The sequence below is a fragment of the Rutidosis leptorrhynchoides genome, chromosome 9 (genome assembly GCF_046630445.1).
Source record: "Rutidosis leptorrhynchoides isolate AG116_Rl617_1_P2 chromosome 9, CSIRO_AGI_Rlap_v1, whole genome shotgun sequence".
Taxonomy (NCBI): Eukaryota; Viridiplantae; Streptophyta; class Magnoliopsida; order Asterales; family Asteraceae; genus Rutidosis; species Rutidosis leptorrhynchoides.
Window position 1 is genome coordinate 159,473,501 of NC_092341.1, and position 17,520 is coordinate 159,491,020.

Below are 17,520 nucleotides of genomic sequence, written 5' to 3' on the forward strand. Positions count from 1 at the left end.
GGGCTTTGTACCATAATTGGGGTTTGGACAAAAGAACGACACTTGTGGAAATTAGACTATGGGCTATTAATGGGCTTTATATTTGTTTAACTAAATGATAGTTTGTTAATGTTAATATAAAGATTTACAATTGGGCGTCCTTATAAATTACCATATACACTCAATCGGACACGATGGGCGGGGTATTTATATGTACGAATAATCGTTCATTTAACCGGACACGGGAATGGATTAATAGCCACTAGAATAATTAAAACAGGGGTGAAATTACATTCAAGGGTAATTGGTGTAATTATTAACAAAGTAGTAAAACCTTGGTTTACACGCAGTCGATAACCTGGTGTATTCATTAAACAAAGTATTAAAACCTTGTTACAATTCGAATCCCCAATTAGTTGGAATATTTAACTTCGGGTATAAGAATAATTTGATGAGGACACTCGCACTTTATATTTATGACTGATGGACTGTTATGGACAAAAACCAGACGGACATATTAAATAATCCAGGACAAAGGACAATTAACCCATGGGCATAAAACTAAAATAAACACGTCAAACATCATGATTACGGAAGTTTAAATAAGCATAATTCTTTTATTTCATATTTAATTTCCTTTATTTTATATTTAATTGCACTTCTAATTATCACACTTTTATTTATTGTTATTTAATCGCACTTTTAATTATCGTACTTTTTAATTATCGCAATTTTATTTTATCGCATTTTTATTATTCGCAATTTCATTATCGTTATTTACTTTACGCTTTAATTTAAGTCTTGTATTTATTTTATATTTTACATTAGGTTTTAACTGCGACTAAAGTCTTAAAATCGACAAACCGGTCATTAAACGGTAAAAACCCCCCTTTATAATAATAATATTACATATATATATATTTGTATTTTTATAAAAGTAAACTAATATAGCGTTGAGCTTTGTTTAAAGATTTCCCTGTGGAACGAACCGGACTTACTAAAAACTACACTACTGTACGATTAGGTACACTGCCTATAAGTGTTGTAGCAAGGTTTAAGTATATCCATTCTATAAATAAATAAATATCTTGTGTAAAATTGTATCGTATTTAATAGTTTTTCCTAGTAAAATATAAAGCTATTTTATATACACCTCGCATAACATCATGTATCTAGCACTTTTAATGTTGCTGATTTGATGCCCTACTTGGAAGATCACAACCTCAAGAACTTGAGGTCAAGTTCCTTTTTAGAGGGGGAGGATGATGCGGGTGAGCTGGACAATGTAACCAGCAACACAACTAGCACAAGCTTAAATGATGTTACACCCGAATCTGGTCAAGCAATGGTCGTGTTGCCATCTCTTTCTTATCATTTCAGTGTTTTTGGAGCTGGCTCAACAAGCTCAGGGGTTACCCTACTTCAGTCTTTAAACTGAAGAAGTTATGTTTTCATGAATAAAGTTTTTGATAGTTGAAGGTAAGCCAGCAACGAAGAAGAACCAGCTAGCCGGACCAGCAAATGTCCTTCGTTCAACCAGCAAATGTCCTTAGTTCAACCAGCAAAGTTTTACTCAGCCGATAAAGCTAGTTCAACCAGCAAGACGAACTTCAGTACAACCAGCAAGATGAACTCTAGTACAACCAGCACGCGACACTGTTTTCTTTTGAGGGACCGACTTGCTGATACGATTCAAAGTTTACTTATGCTTTCAATAAACCGGTCAGGTCATGTGCTTAACACGTGCGTGACTGTTCTAGAATGTTGGGCTGTCCAAGGAAGATTCTTATCTATCATTGGATGCTTTTATCATGGGATGAGCACTACCAAATAGCAGACTTTTGCAGATTGTGTCCTTTATTCTTATTGGCTAATTTGTAATTGTTTGTCCTTTTTGTCTCATTTTCCTTTTTATGTTTTTGTCTTATCTAGAAGATAGCTGTTATGCTTCTATAAATAGAGAGCTCTTGTAATTGTAAAACTCAGTTGATGAATGAATGAAAGTTTGATAGAGCTTATCTATTTACAAAAATCTTTGTGTCTTTACGAATCTTTGATTCCGGTGGCTAAGAGTGGTTTCTTTATCAGTGTTTGTGGTGTTACTTTATCAAACATTGTGGTGAAATCCAAATCTTCATATCTGATATTATAGTTGTGGTGGAATCTTTATCAGTTGTAGTTGAAGATTTAGAGTGTTTCTAGATCTCTAACTGTGGTGGTATCTTTATCAATTTGGGGTTTAGATTCTTCTACCCTTTGTGTTCTTATTTCAGAGTTTTATACTCTGTTTTGGGGCTGTTACTGTTACAAATTGGGGGGTTTCGTGTTCAGATCTGTTGGGTGAAGAAAGCTTGTTCTAAATTGCGTTTTTAAAGTCATAATTACGCATCACCTAGTGTATTCAAATACTAAAATCTTAAACAATAAAAGTAAAAAACTAACCTTCAAAAGAATGGATTTTGATCTGAGAATATACAAAGATGAAGAAGAGAATGTGAAAAGTCCGGAGCCCAAACCCTTAAGAGTGATAATCGTAATTCGTAAGATACAATTTTATTTTATTAATTATAAAAAGGAAAAAATCTAAAATCTTGGAGGGGCTATTATATAAAATATTTATATTTTAGATCCCCAAATGGATAAAATTTACACTAAGAGCACAAAATTTTGGAGGGGCCACTGCCCACCCCTACCACCCCAAAAGTCCGTCCATGATCAAAACACACTTCATTTATACAAACATTCGATTTTATAAAAGTGACTTAACTACTTCACTTCAAAAGGATTGATCCAACATGATATCATCCAATTTGCTAATCACTTTACATAAGATTATTATTATTACTAAACAACTTTTACACAAACTTGTTTATTAAATTTACTTCTTTCAAATCTAAAACCTTACTTTCAAACAATTCGACATTAAAAACAACAAACCCTAACCCGAAATTATGCGTCAGGTGTAATACTTCTTCAATAAAACATGACTATTCATTAGTTTAGCTCCATGCCATTATAATCCTACCAAATTATAACTTCTACTACAATTTAACGCTTCATGATCAATAAACCCATTTCAAACACTACTAACTTCATCAATCTACATATGCTAACCCACCAATCTCAATAATACAAGAAACTAACAAAAGCCTCAAAATCTTCTCTACATTTTACAAAGCATGAAGCTTAATGCTGACGTGTCACTCAGATATTCATCCTCAGCCTCTTAATCCGCGTGTAATTTCACTAATTAATCTGGATTAATGTTAATTAATTTAAAAAAATTACACCTGTCCCCTTTTAATACGGATTAGATTCAAAACCACCACTTATCATCTCAAACCGTCTCTCTCTTCAAAACTGAAACCCTAACCCATTTCGCCAATACCGACCACTTTTGGAACACTTATATTCGGTTGAATGCTTCAATTGAACCACGATTATCGATCCTAAAACCGACCACTTTTGGAAATCCAGCCCTATTTTATTTTATGCAGATTAGGGGACTTTTTAGATCTGAGATATGCATCTAATCATATACAATTGTTGATTCCATCAATCGTTTGCACAATAGAAAAGCAAGGTAAGTTCTCCTTTTTAGTTTTTTTTTCCAATTCGTGATGTATGGTTGGATGTATTTGATTAACCAATTTTCTGATTCCTCACTTTGGATTTATAATTGTTTTAAAGTCAATCGTTGTAGATTTAAGGAAAATCTTGATATTCTTGATTGTATTATTTCCATTTTCATCTTATGCATATTTTTTGATCAATTGACTATTGCTATTATATGTCGATTTCATCGATTTTACATGAATTATTTCTTTTTATTGCAACATATTGTCAAATTACTCTATTGATTGTAACCGTTCCTTTTGTACATCTTATGTAACTGCTCAGTTATCTATCGCAATTTTTTTACAAATCTAATTGTACCAAGTCACTCATGAAGATTATATATGTTGTTAAATTTGTATTTGTGTACTTCATTTGGATACAGTAAAAGCTCATAACCCCAAATTTTAATTTCAAAAAAAAATTGATTCGTATTGACTTAGAGCTATCTGTTTTTTATGCGATATTAAACAAAATCTTTTACGTTTTCTTTTAATTATAAAATCACAATTTTTATTTACTTACTCCCAATAACTGATTCCCATTTATGCCCGACTTTTCGAAGATATTATTGTTGAATTTGAATAATATGCCAATTATCTACGCGTCAAATTTAAATAATTTGATTTTTTATTTAACAAAATCCCTACTTATATGCACCCACCTAATCAACTCCATAAATAACTTCAATTTCTATGCATTATATATAACTGCACACGTTCATCTATAAGATAGATAATCATTATTCTTTTGTTCAACACACTTTTAATTACATTTCCCTCTCTCAAACAATGGAATCCAAAATGATTATGGTTGGAGCTATCAATCAAAGGAAACCAAACATCAGTATCCGGGTGAAAATACTTAGCATTGAGACACTTACCAAGCCAGCATTTGACAATGATTTGCCGTTTCTCGAAATAATAGCCATAGATGATTTTAGGGCCGTTCAGTTTTTTATGCGATTTCAATGTTGAAGTTGTAGTTCAAAGAAGAATGGGATATTATAACAATTCAATGATATTATCTCCAAAGGAATAATCCGCATATTTGCAATCTTAATTTCTTAGATCGATTTCAAGTTTTGGATCCCGAATTCGTACGTTGTAAGTATATTTAGATTTTTCTCTATTTGAAGCTGTTAATTTCTAATTTCTAACTTGATATCAAGACTCTGATCTTAAAATCATATATGTTTAAGCAGATGTAATCACTATACTATACCAATGTTTCAGAAGCCAGATTGATGGAAATTGAGGTAGTTTAGTTTATCTGTAAATTTATGGAGCCTTACTTTTTACATCAACATTACATGGCATAATGGACTAATGCTTGGAAATGGTTATGATATTTGATAATTTAAGTGAAAGAGGGAATTGCCTGAGTTGGGTATTTGATTTGAATATTATGGAAGTGAAGGAGATTGAGTTATTGATGGATAAGAAAACCCGCAAGCACAAATTGGACTGACTCTACATATAAGTTTGACTTCCTCAGGTCAAACTAGAATTTTGAAGCAAAAACAAAATGAAGATGGTAGCTATCAAGCATTTTGAAGTCAAACTGTGCACAATGAACCTTTTTGATCAAAATCTCAATCATTACATGTAGAATGCCTGAATTAGTAGTGCCACACTGTCAATGTAACACTCCGTAAGTATTTTATCCCTGTGTTTTATATATTTATATTTAAATAATTAATCTTTGGTACTAAATATAAATGCATAGCAGGTTTGTTCAGCACCATATGTGTTTTTTAACTTCTATCTCAACTTCTTGCTTTGAACACTTTTGTTATAAGGGTAATTGATGCTAAGTTACTAATTTGCTTCACTACTTGGAATACTAACAGTGACTAATTTGATACAATTTCTCAATTTTTTCTTTGAAGGTCATGGTACCGCTTTTCTTTGCTACTGACCTCTTACTGTAATAGGTATTAAGCTATTTGTTATGTGATGGGACTTTGTGGGCTTCCTAATATAATATACACAAGTTCATGGACTTCCTACTGTAACTACACACAAGTGAAAATTTAACCCATTTACTTTACTTATAAATGGGATGTTCATTGGGGAAGATAATCAACTACGTCAATATTTTTAGTTAACACCGTCTAAAAATTATATATTGTTTGAATTTTGAATGATTTTTAAGATGCGTGGTGAGTATATACGACGTAAGGGCTTTTCACCGAGAGTGTATGCTTAGATTCCTAAAAAAAATTTACTATTACAAAATCATACCCATCACAGATTTTCAAACACCATCTTTGGTAGAGTATTATGCTGATTTTGTTGTAATATCTTTTGAATTGATGATTCTGATTTGGTTTTGGTATTATTTTTATTAAAGCTTGAAACTTTAGATTGGAACTAAATGGTTAACAATCACGTGTTTTTTGTTGATAGCCGACAACTGGATCAAGATTCAAGAGGACGTACTGAAATCACACTTTAGTTAGTCAATGTTACAGTCTGGAGATAATTGCCTCCAGATTATGAGAACAAATTCAGAGAGTACTCAAAAGAGAGGATACAATGACAACAAAGAAATGTGTGATGGTCAGTAAAAGCTTCTCATTTGCCACTTTTAATTTGTAGTTTTGTGTATTATTTGAGTTAATCTATCTTTGAACTTTTTTAATAGCCCCTTCTAACGCACAGGCTCATCGTTTTGATATATTATGATATGCGAGGTAAGTAATTTTCACGTTCATGATTTCTCCCGCCGTTATAGTTATCATATATACTTTGCAACTTTGTAAGTGCCTACTGTGCTAAACAACTATAAATATAAAAACTAAAAATTGAAATAATATCAAAACATAAAAGAGTAGCCTAAGTTTCACTAGGCTCATCGTTTTAATTGTAATGTTACCAGTTTGATGCAAGCTTAAAACAAGACAATTTTAACTGCATTATATAGAAAAGGCTATTTGAAGTGCATTAACTTGATAGGTTCGCCATAAGGTTAGATTGCAAAGTGGACAAATTGGGTAGTGAGGCCCATTTTAAGTTGAAAGAAACTTGCATATTAATGAAACCTATTACACGTTACCATTTTTTTAGAAGAAACTTGTATTATTGTTATAACGAGCTACTTAGATTCGAGAGATTTTGATTACCCACTTTGTAAGGCTGTGTAGGATTACACACACATAAATTATGCGTGTCCAAAATATGGTTGGGTCCATGGTGTCATTACAACAAAGTAATGAACGTCTTACCATTGAAGGTAATTAAATCAAAGTAGAAGTGATTAAACATATAATAAGCCATGGAATTGGCGAGATGCCCTGTTATGTTGTTATGTTGTTATGTGATAGTTCAAGTTATTACAATATAGGAATGACAACAAAGCAAGTGGCTATTATCACATTTTGTTTCTTTCTAATTATGATATTGATCAATTCACTATATTTGATTATATACTTGCATAATTTAAATTATGTCTAATTTATGAGTTGTACGTTCATTACTTATATACTTGCATAATTTAAATTATGTCTAATTTATGAGTTGTACGTTCATTACTTTGTTGTTACATCAACCAACTAGATGGTTACACTTATGATTTATAAGGAATGAGATGAGATGAGATTTATTTATAAGGAATGAGATGAGATTGAAGAAGTTGGCCAATATTTTGGAAAGACGGTGGACGAAGCTGCGGTTAGCCTTAAAAGGTAAGTTCATAATTTGTTAGTGATGTCAAGATGTGGCAATTTTGACCCATTTGACTACAATAACATATACGGAGTATTTGACTACAATCATTGTTGCATTCTAAGGTTATTGGTGGAAAGCGTTTACGAAACTCAATTTTACCATTTCTTTAATTTCAATACATATACTACTAGCCTGAAGTGTATTCATCATTTTACTTTTCAAATACTTGTGAAATTGTGTAATGCGGAGTAATTATATTTATAAGCTGTGTGCTTATTCATGGTTAAAGTGTACTTTATTTGTGTTCAAAATACAATACATGTTCATGATATTTTTTCTTGGTTTTGATGCTTTTTTTATATTGGGTTCCTGGACAACGGGCTCTTGCTTTTCTTCTTCTTGCATGTGTTCTTTATAGAGCACAATATAATATTTGCAGAAACCAGAGAGTTAAAATTGAAAGTTGATAATTAAAACAAGAATGTTGACTAGGAGGGTCTTTGGGGTTTTTTGTTAGGTCCAGAACCCGAACTTCCTCTCTCTCAGGTAAATCCAAAAAATTATAAGCTTGAATTCCTGACTTTATTTTACAAAGGTTATTTGTATATGTGAATGGGTTTTGATATTTTTTGTTTCTAAAAAAAAATATATATCCCTCTGCTATATAGTAGATTGTTGTTCATTATCACTCTCTTTAAGGCTAAAATCATTTTTTTTAGCTACTTCTGAGTTGTTATTTGATTTGCAGGATGTGTCTTGACGATAACCATAATTCGGTAGTTATTGCTTATGCAAGAGTCATTCAATGTGTCTTCAGCTGTGATTTCAACGAACTCTTATTCAATATGTCTAAGGTAGATTTTTTTAATGATGAGTTAAGTACCATTTTCTTAAATTAAATTTCATTTAGTTACTCACAAGATAACTATTTGCCATCCAGAAAAGTCTATGAGAAGGATATCTGCACGGCTCCCATATTCAGAAGGATAACTGACTTTCCTGAATATCTTGCCACAAAATTTTTATCACTCTGTTTTTGACTATTTTAGTTTTGAACTATTATCAATAACTCATTGTCGAATTCTAAGACTATTGATTCATAGCGTTTACGAAACTCATTTTTACAATTTCTTTAGTTTTAATAAATATCATACTAAAGTGTTTCGTTATTAAACTGCTATCAACAACAAACAATGTTCTACAAATAGTAATGATTACGAAAAGTATTTTTTAGAGCTACCGTGCAACGCACGGGCTCTTAAAATCTAGTAATATATATAACACGTTAAGGTTCTGACATTGGAGTAGGATAAGGATGATGAATGCTACAAATTCGACCCCTTCCAAGTTGATGGTTGCTTCAAGAGTTCATAAGCACAAGCCCTAGCTTTAATTTCCCTTCAAATTTCTTCACCGAAAACGAGAGCTCTAAATCCCCAATTGGGGTTAAAACCCGTTTATGACTCCATTACACTTACTCAGCGGCGGAACTTGAACCCGACTACAGAGGGGGCGAGTCTAAAAATTTAATAAATTTTTCATTGTCAGCAGGGGCGAACACTAAAAAAACCTTATTTTTTGGTAATTTTTTTTTTTAGTGTAAATTTTTTTTCCCCGTTAAATTCAGGGAGGGCGGATACCCCCTTTGGGTTGCTCTATGTTCCGCCACTGCACTTACTTATAGTCCTTCAATTTACAAAATAGCAAAAATGGTACCGACATAATGCGCGGCGCGCACCATAACTGAAAACTGGGCTGTTACATAATGGAGTAGTTAATGGAGGTGTTCCTCACAGACGAATTTTTGGTCCATGTACACTTTTATTTCATAAACGTATAATTATGTCTCTAAATTAATCTAGAGAGTTGAACTTATTTTATTATTGTAAACAAAATCAAAGATAAAATAGGTAATTAGGTTTACGTAAATTAAAAAAAAAATAGTGTGCGAGATCAATGGAAGATGATGATCCCACCACTTTTTTAGTTAATAGTTAAAGTTAATTAATTAAAACAGAAAAGAGTTAACGAATGAGTTCAGATTAATATTACATGTTACATGACAATGATTTAGATGACGACTAATGTGATAAAGCTATTGTCCAACTCGATTGTACTAGCAGTGACATAGCACTTGTCACAAATTTTGATAATTTGATATTGTTTTTGATAATTTTACTAAGCATAGAAACCCTTCCATTCCAAATTTAACTTAAATCACCGATAACAATGGCGGTTTGGGTCTAGTACAATACAAACTTCACCTTCCATCTGAATCTGAAATAAAGTTATGATCTTTACATTTACATGAATATGAATATGAACCAATAAAATGAAGATTGCAACGTATAACGTAAACGGTCTAAGACCTCGTATATCCCAATACGGTTCACTCCGTAATTTTCTCGATTCTCTCGATTCTGACATCATCTGCCTTCAGGAAACCAAATTGTCAAGGCAAGAACTCCGAGCCGACGTCGTTTCAGCTGATGGGTACGAGTCCTTTTTCTCTTGCTCACGTTCTCTTTTAAAAGGCCGCACTGGTTATTCAGGTTTGCACACCAACTGTTCGATAAAATGCCCCAATGAATCTTAACTTCATAATATTGCAACTGACAATGCTTAATTTGATTATAGGTGTTGCTACATTTTGCAAAGTAAAGTCTTCTTTTTCAACCAATGAAGCTGCACTGCCAGTTGATGCAGAGGAAGGTTTTACTGGTCTATTACATAATTATAGAGACATTTCGATTACTGAAATGGCGGAAGGACTCGAGGGTTTTGATAGACAAGAGCTTCTTAAAATCGACAGTGAGGGTCGTTGTATTATAACTGATCATTCCCATTTTGGTGAGTAGCATCAATGAAATTAAAAATATATCTTTTGAGGTTGAGTATTTCACAAAAAATGAGGTTACTCAGCAAATTGTATTGTTACAGTTCTTTTCAACATTTATGGGCCTCGAGCCGCGTGTGATGATGTTGATCGGATTCAATTCAAGCTCTCGTTTTACAAAATACTGCAGGTAGCTGAAGGTTTTCAAGTTTAGATTTTTTTTATGAGAGAATGCAATGCATATGGTTTAACATTTGATTGATTTCTCAAAATTTGTTTTAGAAACGATGGGAGGGTTTAATGCTTAAAGGAAGGAGGATAATTGTTGCAGGTGATTTAAACATAGCTCCTTCTTCTATAGATAGGTGTGATGCAGGGCCGGATTTTGAGAATAACGAGTGAGCTTCTAACTAGTCTTAATGGAGTCTTTGGTTAACAATCTTACCCGGTGATAATTAGTATTTTTATTTAATATATAAATATAATATTAGGTTCAGAAGCTGGTTTAGATCTTTACTAGTGGAAAATGGTGGCTTGTTCTTTGATGTCTTCAGAGCAAAACATCCTCAAAGGTGCAAGACAGCTCTAAACTTGATATACAAATAAAAAAAGTTTGTTTTTGCGTTTGGTTGATTTTGGTTCTCATCATTCTTTTCATACCCTGTATGCAGCATATCACATTTAGTATGGATAATCTATGTAGGTCGCAACATGAGTGGGTTGGGTTACTGATAAGAATGGGTTCAGATTGAAGTATGTTATTTTTTCTTCTTTTTGATGTGGGTTGATCAGCAAGTCTGGTTAGGTTAGTTTGACCCGCATTCTCTCTTTGTGCATCTTCTAGTTTGCTGAAGTATATAATGTGTTAGTCATGGTTGTAAAAATCTCGATTAATCAACGGCTAATCCCTTTTTAAAAGTAGACCGATAACATTTACCCAGTCAGTGGATCAATATTGAATTTAGTTTGTCAAAATCGGATTTAGTTTGTCAAAATCAGATTCAAGGTTGTAAAAGTCGCTAGGCGAGGACTTATTGGTCGGACTTTGCAGGGACTAGCCGGTCAAGTTGGGGACTAGTCGGTTATTGATCAACTTTGACTTTTGGCAAAAAAGTTTGTTACATATTACAAATTTGGTCGGAGGTTGTATGCATTAAATATAGACTGCAATTTTAACCCATTCCCTTATAGCTATGCTGTTTTGTTTGACCCGAAGACAACCCAAAGTTACTGATATATAAGTAACTGGGTTGAAATTGACACTTCTATTTCTTTCTTGAGTTTCTTATCTTGTTAGTATAATCTGTTTATATTATAAGTTTGATTTTTGATCACTATGTTTTTTATTATGTTTAATTATTTTTGAGTTGTTAGAATTTGTGTTTTAGTTAGACTCAATCTTTTGTCGTATGTACGTTAGTGTGCACCGACTATTTAGGTAGGTAGTTCTTTTGTGGGCCAAATGAATGATGAAGGTGTATTTAGTTGGTAGTTTTTCCAAGGCTACTTATATTGCCTTCCCTGATATGAATAAATTGTGGAGTTTATTCTTTTTCTTTACCAATATTTTTGTCTTCCGTTTGTCATCTGTGAGTTGTGAAGGGAATGTGTTCCAACATACCTAAATTCTTACCATTTCTAATGTTCTGTAGAACAGAAGCCTATACTTGCTGGTCAACGAACACAGGTGGCGAGATATTCAACTTTGGGTCAAGGATTGACCATATTCTAAGTGCTGGTTCATGCTTACATGAAAATAAAGATCTTGAAGGCCACAACTTTTTTTCGTGTCATGTTAATGAGTGTGACATCCTAACACAATTCAAACGATGCAAACCTGGGGCCACAACAAGGTAAGGTTTTTGTATATGTGATACATTCTATATCATTTGTTAAAAACACATATCAACACAATTCCAGTTTGTTATGGTCTATGCATGTGATTTTTTTGTACACATATATCAGCACCATCGGTATGCCTGTAAATAATATGTATTTCAGTATAGGTGGTGATATATCCTTCATCATTTTTGATAAATCCACCATATTTATTATATGAATTAATAAGTTGTACAATACAACTAATTAATTCATATTTTTGGTGAATTTATCATAAATGGTGGTGGATATATCATCACCCTTTTAGTATAGCCGTATAGGCATGAGTGTTTACATGTTCTCTATACTGCAGCTACCGATGGAAAGGAGAAAAAAGCATCAAGTTGGAAGGTTCAGATCATGCTCCTGTTTTTATCAGTTTAACAGAGATCCCTGATGTTCCACTGCATAATACGCCGTCTTTATCCACTAGATACTGTCCTCAGGTTCGAGGATGTCAGCAAACTCTTGGTATTAAAAACAATCCTACTCTCTAATTGAAAATTGCATATAGATAACACACACAGTAATGTTACAGAACTCGAAATTATTCGGCGAGTAATCGGTTTTTGCAACCCAGGAGCTCGGAAAGTACTCAGTCATACTCGGTCAAACCCAGTCAAAATCGGTCAAAACGTGGCCAAACTCGGTATAAACTCGGGATTAGCCGGATAATTGGCCAAAACTCGGGATTATTTGGAAAATGGGTCAAAACTCGTTAAAAATCATACTTGGTCAACATCCGAGTACTCCCAGAGTATCCGAGTACTCCTTAAAAAGTCCCACCGAGTACTCCCCGAGTAGCGGTTTTTGCAACCTTGACACACAGACAATTAAATACGCGAATGCATATTGTAGTGTCAATGTTATCAAAAAGGAAATCATTAGAGGAAGTTAAAGCTCATGAACAATCTGTTACATCTCTCGATGAGGAAATCAGTGTACAAAGTTGTGAGCCGAGTGTCAAAAGTCCACTTCATGACTCTTGTGAAAGGAAGAAAAAGTCAAAGAAGGGTCAATCGTCACAGCTGTCACTTAAATCCTTTTTCAGTAGCTCAACCGCAAATAAAGATGTTAAGAGCATCAGCACTGATATTTCTTTTGAGAGATGTGAGACGGTTATTTTAAAAGATTCTGAGTTCAATACAAGCGAACCTGATCAGGTTCAATGTGAACCAGATACTTCTTCACAAACTGATAAGAGTAAGAGTGCTCTATTAGAGTGGCAAAGAATTCAACAATTTATGCAGAATAGTATTCCTGTTTGCAAGGGCCATGGTGAACAATGTGTTTCCCGGGTTGTGAAGAAAGCGGGACCTACTTTTGGTCGCCGTTTTTATGTTTGTGCACGTGCAGAGGTATGTTGCTTTACAATCATATGTACCACTTTTTGGATTGTACTGATACAATTGATGTTAAGAAGTATTACTTCATATATAAGATTACCTGTCTCAAAACTGAAACTCATTATATAAGATGTTGTAGGTAGCTATCACGTACTTGAACTGCAAGTATTCTTATTTTGATGTTGCTTTTGTCTTATATTTTGGATTGTTTAGGGTCCGGCATCAAATCCTGAAGCAAATTGTGGTTACTTTAAGTGGGCTGATTCAGGATCTAAGCGCAAACAGGGTAATTGATGTTGTAGTCCAGTCATGTGTTGTAAATGTATTATTATGCAGTGTATAGATCGCAACACACACTGTTGGTAACCTATTTTCATTTCATCCTTTTGTCTCATGCTATTTAGTGTATTAATTTTTATCAATACTCTCCCCAGAGTTGGGAATTTGTGAAATAGAAGTCGATAATTGGAAACAGCATTCGACATTTCGACTAACTGGAGGTCTTGGCCAAACCAGTCAAAAATTTTACTTGGATTTGGCCATACTTTTGTTGTTTATGTTTCTGATGAATCATCCTCGTATATGAAATAATTGTTGTTGGTTCTCGTTTGTCAGTCATTCTTATCATAAAAGTTGTCACTATTTATCTCAATGTTGGTATAGAAAGTAGTTTCTTTATTTGCTCGATAGTATAGTATAGTATAATATATAATATTTTATTAAATATTAAAGTCATGATTAATATATTGGCAAACAGAATCATAAGCTTTTTGGATGACGAGGTTGATGAAAACCAATATGCTGTTATTTTTGTAAGCTAGATTACTGACAATGTTGCTCAAGAACTTACTAAGGGTTGGAATACAGGTTAAGGTAGGCATGCTTTATAAATTGACATACATAAAGCATATGATACTGTAAATTGGAGTATATGGAGAGCATTTTGAAGCATTTTCGGCCTTTTGGCTTTCACCTAAAGATGGTCAAATGGTTAATGGTATGTATAATTTCAATTTCTTTTGCTTTTTCAGTTAAGGGATAGTAGATGTTGAATTAAATATTGAAAAGAAGGATTAGTGAGATGGGTTGTTTTAGTTATCATCCAAACTGCTAGTGTTAAAACTATTCCACCTTTAATTTGTTGATGACCACTTGATGTTTTTTAGAAGTGGCAAAAAATCTGTTAGCATAATTAGAGATGTTGTAACATCTAAAAGAATTTAGTATAGTTTTGGATTTTTATATCTAACCTTGCTAATAGTAACACTTAGTATAGTTTTGGATTTTTATATCTAACCTTGTAAAAAATCTGTTAGCATAATTAGAGATGTAACATCTAAAAGAATTTAGTATAGTTTTGGATTTTTATATCTAACCTTGCTAATAGTAACACTTAGTATAGTTTTGGATTTTTATATCTAACCTTGTAAAAAATCTATAGTTTTGGATTTTTATATCTAACCTTGTAAAAAATCTGTTAGCATAATTAGAGATGTTGTAACATGTAAAAGAATTTAGTATAGTTTTGGTAATGTAAATGAGGTGCATGTCTTCATTATAACGACCATCATTGTCTCCTGTATTAGGTCAAGAAAAAGTAAATGACTTGAAAAATAAGTCATTATCATATACTGTGAGGTTGCAATCTATTAAATCAGTATTGTAATCCATACCAGTGTACTGGATCTCAATGTGTATTCTTCCAACATCAGTAATTGTGGAGGTCGAAAGATCAGGAAGCATTGAAATAGAGTTCTGATGTCAATATATATCGTCAAATGGGTTGGTGTATGAACATAGAATAAATGGCAAAAGGTTTTTGGAGATGGAAGTGGACCCTAAAACATCTTGTTCTTGGAGGAGTATCTTAAGGTTAAGGAACTTTGTTAGAAGACGTGTTTCATAGATTACGGAAAGGTTCGATTAATTGTGGATTAATCCTTTTTAGAAACAGGCCAATTGGATTTTCTAAAATTTGCATAGTTAATTGATCTCTCTGATTAATCCCTACAAGGTTCCGGCCGATAAATCCCTGATTAGCAGATTTACAAGCTTGGATTGGGGGATGGTAATGATCCCTCACATTGGTTTGATAATTCTTTTTTTTTTTTTTTTTTTTTTTTTTTTTGAGTAAAGGGTTACCCGATGAAGGATGAACTATTCTCATTTGAAGTACTCCGTAATAAGTTGATTTTAATCTTTATTTTATTTTTGAATTAAGCTTCTTTAACTTTCCCTTGCATAGTATATTTTGAGCCTGTGTTTTCATAAGGTGAGATAGTTACTGCTGTGGGAACACTTCCTGTAAAGAAGAGTAGTAGAAATGGTGTGTGGGCCCAGATGTCCTGAGTAGTGAGTGTTGGTTTAGTGTGCACGCCATAACACAAATCTATACTACCGATTATATACAGACATATGGGGTCACACACTTTAGCATTTAGACATCATTATTATATATTGTTTATATATAATTATAACCTATAGTTCGAAAATATAAAAATAAAATTCATCGGCTGAATTTTTTTTTTTGTCTTGATGGGCAACTAATCTCAAAATAAATTAAAAGGGGTTTTACACTTTGTCTGCAGAGGCACACGAAAAACACAAATATATTAAATAGTTTTTTCATGATTTGTTTTTTTACGGCAATATAATAAGAATATGCTATATTGGATTCTAAAAGAATATGCTATATGCTATGCTATTCGTTTTTGTGGGAGTCACAAACTCAAAAGTTCAATAGTTAAAAAGAGAATATAATAAGAATATGCTAATATGCTATATGCAATGATATATTGTCACTCATTTTCGTCTGCCTCATTATTATCAAAAAGAAAAGTTTGTCAAGAGATAAAGAGATTTTTAAAGTGTGAGCAATCATGAGAAAAGAAAGTGGATCAAATTGTTTCCATTCTTTTATCACGAACGAAGAAAGGTGAATCAAAATATGTTTTGGTTCATCCTTACCAAGTAATGTTTGATTACTTTTGGGTTATATGGACTAGCATCCGATCGGTGTTGTTTGACGTGCTGTGTGGATCAACCCTAGAGATATTCATACACTTTGAATATATGTTTCAACCTAGACATGGAGAGTTCTTTCTACCGCTTTTGCATCGCTCACTAAAGGTATATCTAAACTCCTCTTTGAAAATTTATTAGTTGACAATTATTAGTGGTGTAATTGGATCTTGTTGGGATAGTTAATCGTGTGAATATTTTAATTGAAAGTTTATAATAAAATAAATGATGTTTATTTTAATATTAATAAAAGACGTTTATTAATGAATGAAAATATGTTTATTTTCAAGTTCCGCTGCGTTTATAAAATTTAAAAGTACACACGATTTTCCATCAGTGGTATCCGAGCCGCTTTTACACCGTTTTAATTGTCGTGTGACTATTCTTTAGATTTAGCTTTGTGGTGTATTGGTGAAAGTCAAAACCTTTTTGGTTTTTAAAGTCAACTCGGTTGATCTAGACTTAACCTCATGACGCACAAATATGATTGAAAGACTATCACTATTTTAAATTGTAGATTTAATTGTTATGGCTTGAATAATTGTTATAGTTGTTGAGTGTTTTATTTCATGGTTATACACATGCATTGTAACCATGGACAAACCATACTTATGTTTTAATAATGTAGTTATTAAAATTTTGACTGCATGCATAGCTCCTAATGCCCCGACCTATGTGTGATTGTTGTGAATGATGATTACAGCAATATTATGCCATGTTGATAATTTATTGGAAAGACCATTTTGAAGCCAAAGTTGTATTTTATTTATTTTTCAATTTCATAGTATTTATTTATGTTTATTCTAAATTGTAAAAGTATTAGATTAGTTGTATTTTTCAATTTTAAATAAATGTAATAAGATGAAGATTGAAGATATAGATGCAACGTGAAGTTTGACTTAGAAGATGACGAACAGGTCAAGTTAACAACGATGGCGTTTGTCAAGTTTTTCACTTGGTTATTGAATCAAGTGGGAGCTACGATATTACCCTTAGTTTGACCTCTTGATCCCATGTTGGCTCATGGGATCAAGCATAGGATTTTTTGGGCTAGGCTATGTGTGTGTGATGCATGATTGTGTTTTATTTTTCGCATTTATATATATAATTGTTGATTATAGTATATGCTAAATGTTTTTGATGAAAACGTTAAATAAAACAAGTAATGAGTTTA

The 17,520-nt window shown here is 32.7% G+C and overlaps 1 protein-coding gene across 3 annotated transcripts; it reads left to right on the plus strand.

The window, feature by feature from the left end:
- The first annotated feature begins 9,400 nt into the window (after window positions 1-9,400).
- Window positions 9,401-15,398, plus strand: LOC139866116 (DNA-(apurinic or apyrimidinic site) endonuclease 2). 3 transcript variants are annotated; one of them, XR_011765253.1, is made up of 11 exons: window positions 9,401-9,817; window positions 9,903-10,115; window positions 10,206-10,291; window positions 10,384-10,499; window positions 10,593-10,673; window positions 11,754-11,954; window positions 12,293-12,450; window positions 12,838-13,337; window positions 13,539-13,611; window positions 14,083-14,322; window positions 14,912-15,398. XR_011765253.1 is itself a non-coding variant. In XM_071854253.1 (10 exons), exons 1-10 carry the CDS (start codon window positions 9,598-9,600, stop codon window positions 14,088-14,090), a joined length of 1,656 nt encoding a protein of 551 aa, XP_071710354.1. In that variant the 5' UTR covers window positions 9,401-9,597; the 3' UTR covers window positions 14,091-14,520. The 3 variants fall into 3 exon arrangements, 1 of the variants encoding a protein (XP_071710354.1); XR_011765254.1 differs by having other exon boundaries at window positions 15,002-15,398; XM_071854253.1 differs by lacking the exon at window positions 14,912-15,398 and having other exon boundaries at window positions 14,083-14,520.
- Window positions 15,399-17,520: the final 2,122 nt, after the last annotated feature.

Bases quoted from the DNA above. Each gene is read 5' to 3' on its own strand.
- LOC139866116 (XM_071854253.1), top strand. From the start codon at position 9,598: ATGAAGATTGCAACGTATAACGTAAACGGTCTAAGACCTCGTATATCC. The intron at 10,116-10,205 runs GTGAGTAGCATC...GTATTGTTACAG, and splicing joins AACTGATCATTCCCATTTTG to TTCTTTTCAACATTTATGGG. The intron at 10,292-10,383 runs GTAGCTGAAGGT...AATTTGTTTTAG, and splicing joins CGTTTTACAAAATACTGCAG to AAACGATGGGAGGGTTTAAT.